This window comes from Ciconia boyciana, chromosome 7, assembly GCF_034638445.1.
Source record: "Ciconia boyciana chromosome 7, ASM3463844v1, whole genome shotgun sequence".
In the NCBI taxonomy this organism is placed as follows: Eukaryota; Metazoa; Chordata; class Aves; order Ciconiiformes; family Ciconiidae; genus Ciconia; species Ciconia boyciana.
This window is the reverse complement of record NC_132940.1, coordinates 2,505,573-2,519,462: the sequence shown is the minus strand read 5'-3', so window position 1 is coordinate 2,519,462 and position 13,890 is coordinate 2,505,573. Positions and strand designations below refer to the sequence as shown.

The 13,890-nt window shown below is 45.8% G+C and overlaps 1 protein-coding gene across 7 annotated transcripts in view; it reads left to right on the top strand.

The window, feature by feature from the left end:
- The window catches only part of LEPR (leptin receptor), a 45,517-nt gene extending 33,488 nt beyond the window's left edge, over window positions 1-12,029 (top strand). For 6 of the 7 annotated variants that reach the window (XM_072867449.1, XM_072867444.1, XM_072867448.1 and 3 more), the window contains 2 exons: window positions 226-301; window positions 5,294-12,029. In XM_072867449.1, coding sequence (XP_072723550.1) covers window positions 226-301; window positions 5,294-6,109 — 892 coding nt within the window. In that variant the 3' untranslated portion in view covers window positions 6,110-12,029. Of the gene's footprint in view, window positions 1-225; window positions 302-910; window positions 2,081-5,293 lie in introns of those variants that run through there. The other variant, XM_072867450.1, reaches the window with a different exon arrangement.
- Window positions 12,030-13,890: the final 1,861 nt, after the last annotated feature.

The following is a 13,890-nucleotide window of genomic DNA, read 5'->3' as shown; positions in this document are numbered from 1 at the left end:
CCTGTACCTTTTATATTTTGCAGAACTGCCACCTGGTATGTCACTTCTTTACTTCTTTCTATTAAATTTTGGCCATCTGTAATATTGAAAATGACTGTTTTCTTGTCATAGTGTTCTGGGTAAATAAAATTGCACAGATTCCTTTTCTGACATAGCAAAGGTGAATGATGGCAGTACAGAATATATGAGAACAGTATCAACTCCAGAATTTACCTGATATTTCAGAATGAAGAAACTGTTTTGGGAAGATGTTCCAAACCCCAAGAATTGCTCCTGGGCGCAGGGAGTTAATTTTCAGAAGGTGCGTATTTCCCTGGTGATGCTTCTTCCCGCACCCCATGGGTCTGACTGCTGTTTGCTCAGTACTGAACTCTACCTATTGGTTGGACCAGGTCCTGCCTGAATTACTGAAGGAAGCACCTTGGAGCCTCTGAAGTTAGCAATACAGTGGTTCTCTCAGCTGTAGAAAGCTAATATCTGGAAATGGGCCAGGACCAGAGACCGACACCTCTTTTGAATGTAGAGGGTGTTTAAATTTCAGGGCAATTAGTACATCAGTTGTAGAGTCCCATAGGTATAATGCTTGTGCACCTCAGTGAGTGCCACGTGCGTGTATCGTAAGGCCAGATTCTTTGCTGGGGTAAACTGCTTCTCCATTTGGCACGTGAATCGGGAGCTGTGACAAATAAAAGCCTTTACATGGCCTTAGCCACTTTGCACCAGCAGACGAAGTTTCTCATGCTCCCAGAGTTTGAGGGTGTGTAATCATTGAGACAATAGTCTAAATTCAGGCCTGTTATTTCTAAAAGAAAGAGCATCTAACGGCAGAAGATTTTTCAAGTGCTTAGTTTGCGTTCCCAGTGAAGGTTTCTTTTCTCATCTTTTATTTTATTTCATTTCATTTAAACAGAGAATGGACATTCTTTGAAGTCTAATCATGGTCACTGCCTGCTGAACCATTGGGCCCGCTCCCAGGCTTCCTATACAGAATTGTTAGAAGAGTTTTCTATTTATATTCAGAAGACAGGAAGCACAGATACCATACAATGCTGATTTGTTTAAATATAACGAATCCTGGAAGTAGCTCTGTCAAAAATCTAAAACGCTCTTGCAAAAATTAGGAGCAAGTGCCATATTACAGACCAAAGCATGGTTTGTCCCTTGCACAGGCAGAAGCACTTGCTTTAGATTTGGCATTTCAAACTTTTGTTTACTGCCCTACTGACTAAGGCTGTGGCTGGCAAAGGGCTGAATACTTTCAAGCCCTGGCTTTCAAAAGGAGTTGAAAGAGCCCGGCCCTTCCCAGGATGCAGCCGTGGAAGCAGAGACATCAGACTGGTTTGGGATTTATCCAGCTTGAGTGCAAGATCTGCCCAGTTATTGACTTCACTTGAAAGTGATTTTTTATTCTAATTGAGTATTTGTTCTAATTGAGAGCTGGCTTGGGAGTTTCCACTGACTCCAGGCACATCAAAGTGATCAAATCTCTTATTTGCACAAGTCCTTGGTTGTCCCATTATGGTCTTTTGAACTTTTTACATGCATTTGGGTGCAGCAGCAACTTGGAGAATGCAGAAACTGGGGGTGTGTTGTGCCTTACTGGTTTTTTGTTTGCTTGCTTGCTTGCTTGCTTTTTCCTGAAAATACCAATGTGCATGTTATTTATATGGCTTCTTCATTTGTTATCATTTAAACATGCAGCCATATCAATGCAGATGCCTGAATAATCTCTAACATTAGATCTGTATTTGAAAAAACAAGCCAGAAATCCTCAAGGAAAATCTGATTTTGGTGGTGTTAGGGCAGTTTCTGCTTATTTTTTTATTTATAAGTTTTTGGGGCTTTTTTATGTGCTAAAGTACGTGCTTCTCTGATGCACCATGCTATATGTTTTAATGTTAAGTGAAGCTCCTGGAAATCTTTCTGTTGGGGAAGATGCAGTTGTGGTCGGATGGAGTGAAGAGTGGGTGTTCTCCGGCCTCGTGGCAGCAGTCACGTTGGCTGGCGTTAGCAGAGCCTGTGCTTCTGGCTTGGTCTAGAAAGCTAAGTGTGTTTTACTTGCACAGTTTGTTAAATCCCAGACCAGTCTGACATGCCTGCTTCCACGGCTGCATCCCGGGAAGGGCTGGGCTCTTTGACTGCGGGAGTGTAAGTTGTAGCGGTGCACCTGTATTTGTCCACTTAAGCTTTTCATCTATAGCCAAAGGGGCTCGTGACAATCCTCACTGTCCCCAGTTGCAAAGGTGCATGAAATTTGCACGTTGGGTTTAGCACGTTGGAAATGATTCTCCTCACCGACTGGTAGAGCTGAAATAAGTGTATCGGAGTTGATGAAGTTTTAACTAGGAAAGGAGGGTAAAGCTGACGCCCTGGTGATACTGCTCCATATTTATATGCCTTGTTCCATAATTAATGGCAAAGAAATGATGCATGCAAATATGAAAGAAATTGAAGTTTGACATGATTTCTGACGGCTTGTTATGCTGTAGAAAGCATGCCTCTCCCATGCATTGTACTAATCTTACTGGAAAATGTTGCTTAATGTTAATTGCACTGAAGGCACAGTGCCTGTCCTCAGAGTAGCACGATCATCTCTCACTTGCCTCATGAGTGTCCAAGGCCAGAACACATTCTTTGAAATTGTGTATTTAGGGCCAAATCCTGCTTTTGTATGTGTGCATGGAATTTCCAGTAGAAAAAGCAGTGTGCAGTACTTGTACGGTATTTTTCCTTAGTTGTAATAAGCATTGATTACATAAATAGCCACTACTGGAAATACCACTACTGGAAAGTTCTGATGTCTTTCGGAAGGTATTTGATGTAGAACTCCTGCCTTGTCCTGGTACATATCAATATTAAATCCTTGAGTCAACATCTGATCATTACTTTGTATATTCAGTATAGCACATTTGGTATTTGGTTCCCCAGAACTGCATTTATAGAGTATTATTTTGTCCTGATTGTATTGCTTACAGCAGCAAGAGGTTAAAATCATAATCTAAAACAGGCAAGTCTTGCATCTAGACTCTGTCTTGCAAGCCTTTACATGTATGCATAATGTCAAAATCAGAAAAATTCCTCGTTTGCTCAATAAAATACTAAATAAAAATAAAAAAAACTTTAGGACCTAATGTGGGAGAAATTAATTAAACACAACTACAAATATTTTACAGGGAATTTAAAATCAATCTGCAAAGCCTCATGCATATCTAAATTACCCTACCATGTCCACGGGCTGATTTGCAATGTGTGAAGTTAAATATATGTGAAAGCCAAAATCTGGTCATGGCCGAATTAGGCCAATAGCATATTTTGATATATCTGTGTTTAGCAACTAGAGTGCAAAGTCATTTTGACTTTAACCTGTCTCAGGCGTGGTAACTGGCTTACAGCTCAGAGGTAGTCTGTTGCTTATGAGACAAACGGAACTTAAAACCTAGACTGAAGAGGAGAGCAAAATACGGTGTTGCTTGAAATTCCTTGTTTGTTTGGATCTCGTTTCATCTGGTCAGCAGAGTTTGGGAACTGGTGAGACTATGACTTTTCTCCCGAGTTTTGTGGAACTACTTTGCCGGTTGTTTCATACAGTTTGTGCCCAAATTATACCATACATGCATATACTGTGGACATACGGCACTATTCACCCACCTTACTCTGTAATTGCTGATATGCTGTAGTTTTACATTTTCTCAGGATGTTGGATTATGCATTGTATGTGATTAAGTATCTGACATGTTTTAATAAGTGACGTGTCTGAGTTGACAGATGGTGGCCTTTGCCAAACAACATTCCTGTCTTTGAATGTGATGCATGTAATCTTTGCAGGCAATAGTATCTATATGTTTTCTGTGGTACCCCTATGCATTTATAAGAGCAGATACTGGGGGCTGGGGTGAGGGAGCAAGCAGATTTTGAAAGGAATATAAACCATCTTTTGTTCAGGATAAACCAGCTGCTCGCTGTAGGAGGGCAGGTGTATCAGGAGGAAACATGGGGTTTTTGGTTGTTCAAAAGCTTCCCGATAATATATATCTCCCACTTGAGAATGCCACTGTGGGCAGTATGCGCTGCGCGGACTGTTAGTCTGCTTTGGCACAGCAGCGCCTGTGTTCCTGTGTCAATCCACAGCAAACCTGTGAGAGGGAAGATAGCTTTCGTCGGGCAATATAAGTTACAATTATTATGGCTTGATGGATACAGTATGGTAGCAGCCTACAGCTCATTTCAGCAGCTGGTTAATTTTATACATGGTTATTGGCATTATTTTGAAGACTAGGAGAGATTCTGGCGTGCAGGTTGGTTTCAGTGTGGGAAGGTGATGGACTCGTGTGGGGCAAGTACCAAAGCAGCTAGAAACCCGCTCGCTAGCTTTGCCTCGTGAGGGCATAGGCGTTACTGATAGCTAGTCTAGCCTAAAGTACTAGCCTACGATATGCAAGTTAGTTTACTCTTTTCTATAATTGTATACTAGTCTAAGTATTTTGACATGTTCCTAGTTGTTTTGGCAGCTTTCCTGCTGTAAAATACGGTTTGCTAATATGCACAAAACATGTTTTTATCTATTTGTTTTGTCTTGAATTCATTAGGAAATATATGTTTTTCAAGTGAATTTGCCTTTGTAGCTAGGAGTTCCAGCTTTGCTGTCAGTTCATGCTGTCGTGTATTTTACACGCATATATATTAGGTAGTAGTACAGCATACACTTCTCCAAAATAAATGTGTGTTTCTCTTCATGCAGTTCAAACATACAGCTGCTCTTCAGATCAGAATGCTCTAAAAATACTACGGAAAGGCTGAATTTGACCCTAAATAATACAATCCTAGCAGGGAAAGTTACTTTAGTTGACATGTAAATGATTCAGACTCTTGTTTATACAATATAAATAAAAAGCCAAGGACATCTAAGGGCGTAAGACCTTTGTCTTGCAAAGCACTTGCGTGTGTATTTAACAGTACGTGCATGTTTATTAATGTTGAAATGAATGGGGCCATTCAGCTGCTTCTGTTTCAGCTTAAATGATACGCTGTCTTGGCTGGAGTACTGAGCACTTCACAGAACGCTTCCTTTGCAGCACTTGACACGCAAACAGGTTCTTGCTTTTTTGTCTTTTCCCTCAATCTTCACTTACATGCAGACATAAAGAAAAGAGGAAATGTGGTTTAGAGGATTTTTAACTACATACTCTTACTAAAACTGTGGGGTTTTTGTCTGTGATTGTTAAAATCTGTAGCTTCATACTGAAATAACGCTATTAAATAATAGATGAGCATTAAAATATATCTTTTCTTCTAGCCTGAAACTTTTGAGCATCTTTTTATCAAGCACCCCGAAGCAATGTCATTTGAGCCTCTTCTTCTGGAACCAGAAATAGTGCTGGAAGACATCAGTGTTACTAAAGCGTTGAAAAAAGAAGACACACAAGATTTTTTAGTAATTGGTTCAATGTTTACAAAAATTCAAGACTCTGAACATGACTCTGCTTGCTCTAGCAGCCATTTCAATAGTAGCAGCTTCTCTGAGAGCTCCCATGATGACCCAATCAGTGGAGAAATTACAAGGCAGGCCGATATTAAATATGCTACTATTATCAGTAACTCCAGATCAAGTGGGCTTTACGAACAGAAAATGAATCTAAGAAGTTGTTTTGATAGATGCTTCGTAGCTGAAGATTCCTTAGCTACAGGCACCTTCTCGAGTAGCTCTTGGGAGGTGGGAAATGGAGCATTCCTCGTATTACCTGATCCGCCTGGCAGGCAGCCCAGCAAGACTCTTTCCCTTTCCCTTATTTCTTCAGAGGGATTCTCAGAGCCTTCAGATCAGGATGCCGCTTTCACAGATGGAGATAGTCCTGAGCGGAGCCTGTATTACCTAGGGATAACGTCACTGGAAAAAAGAGAAAATGACATTTTTTTAACAGAAAGTTCCGGGGTGATGTGTCAGTTCCATACAACCGATCTACTCAAAGATGTGGGGTTTCTTCAGCATACACCTCCTAATTTAAATGCATTTATCCAAAGTAGCCTTAAGTATAAAGCCATTGTGCCATACATGCCGCAGTTTCAGATGACTGCTGCCAAGGTGCAAGAGACCACAGAGAAAAACTCTTAAGTCCTCACATCAAAATTTGATACTCTTAATGTTTTGGGTTTTTTTTTTTTTAGGTGTCGATATGTTCCCCTGTTTTTCCCTCTCCTGACTTCTTTCAGGAGCTCTCCTGTTTTGAAGCTGGATAACTGGTTCTATATTTGAGTGCCAGGATTTTCGTAGGAGGAAATTCCATTTCTTGACCTAATTTTCAAATGCGGGGCCTTCCTTTAGAGATTTGATTGTGTTCAAGCTAGCCTCTGGTGCCAAGTTATCTATTGTTGATGCCTGTTAGGTGTATGTCCGAGCACTGCCGCAAAGAACTGCACTTGGAATCGGACTCTGTGCCGTAGGCGTTCAGGTGAGAGGATGGGATGTCATCCAGATGCAGCCTGTGCTAACGCTCAGTCCTCGGGCTCTGTGCTAGCCTGTGGTCTGTCCCCAGAGCAGAGCCTTGGACAGATTTGTGAGGCCTCTGTAGCCGCAGCCGGCTGCCACGAACGGCCACGGCCACCGGATTGCTCGTCTGCAGGGAGAGCACAGCAGCACCTTCCAGGTGTCATCAGTGATGACAAGAGACTCTTCCTCCAGCTGGGGAGAGGTAGAGGAGTGGGGGCTTTTGCAGGGCTTGGTGTGGAGATTCCCAAATGCTCCTCAAGGGCTGGGAAGGATTCAAGCGACACACCCCAAATGAACACAGCTCCTTTTTCAAGCATTTACTAAGTGGCCCTTTACAGTCCCAATGTGGACGGCACCCAGTTCTGTAGCAGTGGGCTTCTGCCAATTTATTGTCAAACATGGCCGTGTTTTCCACAGGGGTGAACTCAGTGTGTCTGTTGGCAGTACAGACCCATACGCACATTTCTCCTCTCTGTTCAGGAGTGAAGTATCTCTTCTCTTCAAACACGTCAGCAAACTGTGTTGAAAGAGCTTGTTCTTGTTTTAGGGTTTGTTTGGGGATCCCAAGGGCAAGATAGAAAGGAGAGACCTAATATGTAGATTGAAGTATGTATGTGTGTGGTGTTTTGGGGGTGGAAAGGTCGAATCTGTCATTTGACTGGGAATGATTTGGGACACAGAGTGCTCCAGACTGAGTCAACCTGGATGCGGTGTGGCCACTGGACGCTCAGAAAGACTGCCAGGTTATCATGCATCGGTATCCGCTTGGACTGGTGGTAAAAGGATGCGCTCTACAAATATCAAATATATTTGTTAGGCTTTTTTTTCCTCCAAAATCCTGATGTATTTATTGCTTAGCTGACATCTGTGTTAAATTGAGCCTGTGAATACACAGATGGTCCACATGAGAAAGCAGTCAGAACGCTGTATTTCAGTTGTTGAAAGGGAGGCCCTGACCAATGACGGCAAACTTGTGGCTGCTGTTATGGGGTCGCTTTTAAAGTAAATTGAAAATATTCATCAGTAGCATCAAAGAGCTGTAAAAGAAACAGTGAGGTCAGAGATGTGTGCTGAACAGTGCCTCAGTGTATGAAACACTCCCCAAAGAAGTAACGGTTCCAGTAGCTAAAGACTTACGGTACTGCAAGAAGAGGAAGAGAATCAAGATTCTTGTGGCCACCCTAATTGTGGGGTGTTATCCGGGTAAAATTATGTACTTGGAAGTAAAATGTCCACGTTTTTGTCGTTGAACATGAGATTCTAGTACAAATGGTACTGCCATAAAACTAACATATCTTCCAAGCCCCTTTCCTAAGAGCCCACAGTAGAAAAGGCAGTAACGCGATCCGAGGATCCTGGGTTTTTGATCTTCGGTGAGCTAGCCTGTCTCTATGGACTCGGAGAAGTCAGTTTGCCTTCATGAGCCCTGCTCGGCTGAAAAGCTTCAGGTGGGAGGAAAATGAGATCTTGCATCTCAGCTGTATTTTCTGGGATAAGCAGGTAGAGAAAGCCACGGTTATTTGCAAGCCAAATATATTTTTTTCTACTTCATAGTTAGTAAATATTTTTGTATACATGCCTTTTCAAAGAACTATTTTGAGGGGCTAAGAAAGATGAATATATTGTGTATTCCAAAGCTAAATTTATGTAAAACTTAATATAGGCAATTAAAAACAAAAGGGCAAAACCCAGCAACAATAGTAAATGGTAGGAGAGGTGTGGAAACACTTTAATATATTAGTGATAAGAAATCCTCTGGAGCAAAAGGGACCAAAGCAAGTATTTATCTGCACTTTGAATTTAAGAGAAGCTTTATAGAAAAACCCCACCGCTTTTTCTCAAACAAGCTGCTAACCTGGCTCTTGCTGGGTGTCTCCGGTCCTGGATGTGGAACATGATGCAAATCTGATGTACTTGTTTAAAAAATATTACGTATGGCGGGGGGGAATTAAAACATGGTTTGTGTTAGTGACCAAAACTCCTTGTCACTGAAAGTGTGATTGGAGGCTGCAGGGACAAACCTGAAGTCTTGAAAAGGTTCCTGTAGCGTGCCAGGAGTAAAGCTATGCTTAGCACCCAGGTGAATGCCAACCTTGGAATTCATCTGAAAAAAGAAATTCACTCCTGCCAGCACGTGAACTTGATGTGGCACAACCTCCGGGGTCCGAAGAGTGCCCCGGGAACAGACTCGGGTGTTGGATTCCGCCTCTCCTGATGGTTTGTCCACCGGATCCAACATCCCCTGAAGTCTGAAGACGCGGGGAGGCCAGTGTAGGTCGGCTGCCCCACCAAACCCGCCCCAGCTAATGCCACAGGGATCCCTCACGTGGTGCAACCGAATTTGGGGTGGAAGACCTAGATTCCTGCACATCAACCTTCTCCTCTTGTTAACCTGGGATGCAGAGATCATGTGAACTACTGAAATGCGGTTTTGTGCCAGCCACCGCAGTGGAACTGTATCACCGTCTCTTCGGAGGAGAGACTCCCCTCCCCGTGCCCCCAACAGCTGAAGCTTCTTGCCGTTGGGAAGTGAAAAGGGTAGCGCAGTTCGCTGTAGACTGGAATAATAAACGCATGGTTCATCAGGAGGTTTGGATTTCTTTAACTACAGTGTCCAGAAAAATTATTGAGTTGCGTTTGAAGATCATCTTGCTCAAGAAATGAAAAGCTTGCATTGATTTTACTACAGAGTCCTTATCCGGTGACTCTGTAAGGACAGGAGTACCGTTAACCATGGGGACGATCGGCTGAGTGGACCAGTGAAGGCTTTCCTGGGAACACGGGCGAATGCAGGAGTTAATCTTCTGTCCCCGTCACGCAGGACTCTGACGTGCCTCAGAGCTGACGGCAGGAGAGCGTTTGCAGCCTGGGCAGCCTGCAGCTGTGCTCAAGGGTTGCTACGTTAAAAACGAAGTTCAGAACGTCTTCCCTCGCTGGAAGTTGGTAGATACCTGGATAACGCCACCTTGGGGACACCAGCCTGTCCTCCTGGGTGCCTCTCTGCCATCCCAGTCATGGTTTTTTCCTAATGGCCAGAGCAAGTGGTGCTCCTTAGAAAAACCAACCGATGTGGTATTTACAAAAATCCCTGCTGTGAATGTAAGAAATACTGCAAATATTAGCCGATCTCTTCTGCTTCAGCAAAAAGATTTTAAGTATAATTACTGTAGAACCAAGCACTTTAATCCCTTAACGTAAGCGTGCCTTTTCTGAAGCAACCTCCACGCCATGTCTCCAATCCCTACGCTTCTGAGAGTGCAGGTGAAGCCAGGGCCCGACCCACGAGGGGGGCCGGCCAGAGCTGTACGAGTTTATTCAGTAAGTACTTCCTAAACCTGGCTCTCGGTCTGGCGTTTTCATCCCTATCGAATGGACATGCGATCCCGCTCTTCACCTTTAGACTCTTGTATAAAGGCAAAATCTGCGTATCCTGCATCCGCCATCTGCTGCTGTCTGCCTCTGCCCTGGCCTCCGGTTACGGGTTCAGCTCTGGCCGCTCCTGCGGGCAGCATCTGCCTTTGGGAGAGGAAACTAAGAGCTGGGGTCAGTTACCACATTCTTTTCTCACCATTTTTTTTTTTTTCCCTCAACAAGTCCATTCATTTATTTAACAAAGCTGAGCACTTCCCGTGCCACATTAGATAACTGTTTTATTCTGTGTTTACAGTGGTCTCCTCCTTTCACAGGGCAGCCAATACACGTGCTTTACGCAGGAGCAAAATCTCATTTGCTTATTCCTGGGTGAGACAAAGCCGGGCAGGTACGGTGCCTGGACAGAGGCGTTTTGCAAGGTCATTTTGGAGGGCTGTTGTCCCTGCAGAGCTGCGAGCAGACAGCCCTCCCGCCTTCTCTCCGGGGCTTCGTGTCTGGCACTCCGTGTCAGGAGAAGGGCTGGGCCCGCGGGCGCCTGGCCGGCTGCGTGCGCCGAGCGGCCGGTCTGCTCTCAGGGTTGGATTTCGGTTGTTGGAGACCCGAGTCTCAATTCCCCCTCGATGTACGGGAGACACGCTCCACCCACAGCAACGGAGTTTGGCTTGTGCCAGTAGTGAGTTTGCGTGTTGATTTTTAAGAGCAGATCCATCATTATTAAGTACACAGGCACTCTAAATGCTATACAGCAATTCCATCTGCAAGCACAACCCTCTTTCAGGCACATTTCTTATGAAAGACTGTGACATTTAAATACGCTATTACACATCTAAAGTTATCAGAGGAGAAAAACTTCTCTCTTAATCTCCCAAGGAAGATTTTTCCTGACAGCTGGACTGTCGTAGCCAGAATAGGAGCTCCCACTCTCTTCAAAATGACCGTCTGCTGCGGCGGTGGGTGCCAAGCGACACAGCTATTTCACCCAGCGAAGGGCTGAAGGAGAGGTTTATACCAGGAGTTGTGTACTCAAAGCTGTCTGAAACAGAACGGAGCCAGGAGTCCACGCTTGGTGCCTCTCCTGGGCTCCGGCCCCATCTTGGCAAGAGACCCGGGAAGTCCCCGCCAAGAAACGGAGAAAGTAGGGAACAGGGTCAGGCCGGGATCTGCGTCAGAGGAAGAGGGTTGCTGGGGGCAAAGCAGGTTTCAGCGGATGACCTTCATCTTCATCGCTGCTCTGACGCGGTCGCCTCCAGCCAGGGCCGCTCCTGGGCTCGGAGCCTGGGAGAGCCGAAGGGCCTCGCCTGCCCGGGGCACGGCGAGGGAAGCGAAGCGCTGCAGAAAGGCATTTCGGGGCGTGCTGAGAGCACGGTGCCACCGTAAACCTGGGGCTTGGCTGTGGGAGTAACCCAGCGCAGTTTCTATTTGCTTCTAATGGTGAAACTGTTCATGCTTCCCCATAAATAGACCTCTGCCTTTGCTACGAAGAGCTCGGTGTTAATTCCCAGTAAAGCTGGTCATTTTGCAGAGATGGGGTTTTTGCCGTGGCTCCACACCCACCAGGAAAGGCCTTGTCAATTTAAACGGGACAAGCAATCAGGAGGAACCATGCGCAGCTTCTGAAGTACGTATTAAGCCCTAATATGAAGCTTTTGCAAATTAATTTTGAAGAAGAGGAGTAATTTTGAATCAGGAGTATAGCTCATTTATCTAAGAAAATTAATCAAACGTGTCATTATTCCTTTTGCGTGTCACTTGCAGCTAAAGTTAAATGCCCTTTTTTTTTTTTAACTGTAGTTGATGTTTGAAGCGGCAAGAAACTGGTTTTCACATTTTGTACATTTGTAGATCGTTAGGCTGCCTTTGAGGCATTGATCTGTGCAATCCACCTTGGGCTTGAAAGTTTGCAGTGAAGCGGGGTTTGTCTTTTTCTTTTGCCCTTGCACAAGCTGTGAACTAATTTCTGTTCTGTATGTGGCTTTTACTTCGGGAGCATTTACGGTAATTATTTCCCGCTGATGAGAGTGTAACTTGAAACACCACTTTCTAACAGTGGCAGAGTAATTTTGTAATTATTTTTGTGAATAAAATGTTTATTGTTGATGTTACTGTTGAATAGGTGTTTGCCTGTTGTAGCGAGCCTTTGCCTCGCGTGGGAGCCGGCAGTCCGAGAGCCAGTCCTGCCCCCGTCATTTCCCACTGATGAACTCAATCACCGACGTGCTGCTTAAATTGGGAAAAATCTTTCGCGTTTCACTTTCCAGTTTACTGGAACTGGACCTCGAAGAGCCCAGCATTGCTGTGTAACACATAACATTTCTGTCGGCTGGCTCTTGAGATGTAGCATACTGCTGTCCCGCAGCGTCCCACGCTGGGCGGCCGCGGCTTGGCCTGGGCGGCCGGTCCCTGCGCAGCCGGAGGCAGGGCAGAGCTCAGAGGAATCGGGGGCAGGTGTCCCCGCTTCTGCTAGGATGGATGATCTGAAGGGTCTTTGCCAACCTAAATGGTTCTATGATCTGGCTCGTTTATTGCACACGCACTTGGTCCTCCTGTGCCCGTGCCTGCAGGCGTGGGACTAACTGATGTAAAGAGCAGGTTTCTTTCCTTGTCCCTGCCTGAATCCCTCCTGCGGTAGCATGGCTGGCACAACACGTGTAGCCTCCTCGCTGTCTGCTCTGCTCTTTGGCATTTCCCTCCCTGCTTTGAGTGAAATATTCTCCCGTGGTGAGATGCCACAGGTTGTCTCTGTTATTTTGAGACAGCCGACAAATGCGTTGCTGTGAGCAGCCCCGGCCCCGCAGTCACGGAGTTCAGCCTGAGTTGGGACAGAGATGGCAACACGAAGCCTTCGAGCACCCTGAAAAGCCACCGAGTCCCACGGGAGACGGGTTGTCCCCATCTCCCCTTCCCCGCTCACGCCTTCGCCCGAGGAGCCACTGCCACGTGCCAGCCGCTGCCTGGCGTGGGGCTGCACGGGGAAGGAGCCCCCATGTCCCCACCCCGAGTTATTGTACTTTACAAGCCCCTGGGCATTTCTTTGCCCTGTGACCAGGCGAGCGCCTGCTGCGCTCACCCGCTCATGCGCTGCAAAGTCCTGTTTTATGTATGGGTCTGCCCCATACATACCACGGAGCCCGGGAGGACGCAGCAGGCGTGACCAGCCCGGGTGGCACCTCTCTGCCCCGGGAAGCGTGGAGGAGCATCCCTTATTTCTGGACGTGTAAGGAAAAGTCCCGTCATGCAAACAGGATTTGCAGCTGGATGCTGGAGGGGAAGAGGGACCAACGGAGACGAGCAATGAAACATTGAAAGTTGTTTTTTTCCTAAGGAACACATAGCTAGTTTGTTGTGGGCTGGCTTGTTGGGGTTTTTTGCCTTTAAATAAACACAGAAGAGGTAAAATTACCTCTTCAGGCATTTCTCTTAGAGCCTCTGTCTCCCCAGCAGCTGTGCCGTGCTCCCGTGCGAGGGACGGTGTCTGTCCCCACCGGGGCACTCGCACGCGGAGGCTCTCTCTGCTGCCGAGGGGGACGGTCTCCTGTTTTTCTCATGTCTCTGAACAAAACTCCTGGTGCTGCCCCGAGCCTGGGGCTCTCCAGGTCGCTGAGCCCGTCCTACCAGCTCCCTGCTCGCCTGCCGGCCCCCTGCCAGGCTCAGTCTGGGGCTGAGCTTGTCCTCGCCCACCAGCTGTCCTTACCAAGACCTTCCCCGCCAGCTGCAGAAGAGCAGGGCTGGTCCTGCTGAGCGACAACGCCACTGGATCGATGGGGATGGGGCGACAGGACTCGCTCCTTTTATGTGTCTCTCCGTAAAAAAAAAAAAATCCAATGCGTGCTGGGGAGGAGTATTAATTTTTGGCGATTTCAATCTAATGTCTTCTAAGGCTGGCTGTAATAAATACTACAATATGATGCACTTCTGGAGTGTGGTTTTATAGTTATTTGAATATTTTGAGTAATAATATTCTACACAAATATTACGGTTGCTTTTATTATCCTACTTTATTATAGTTTTAGTGCGGTAAACTACCGCTGTCACTA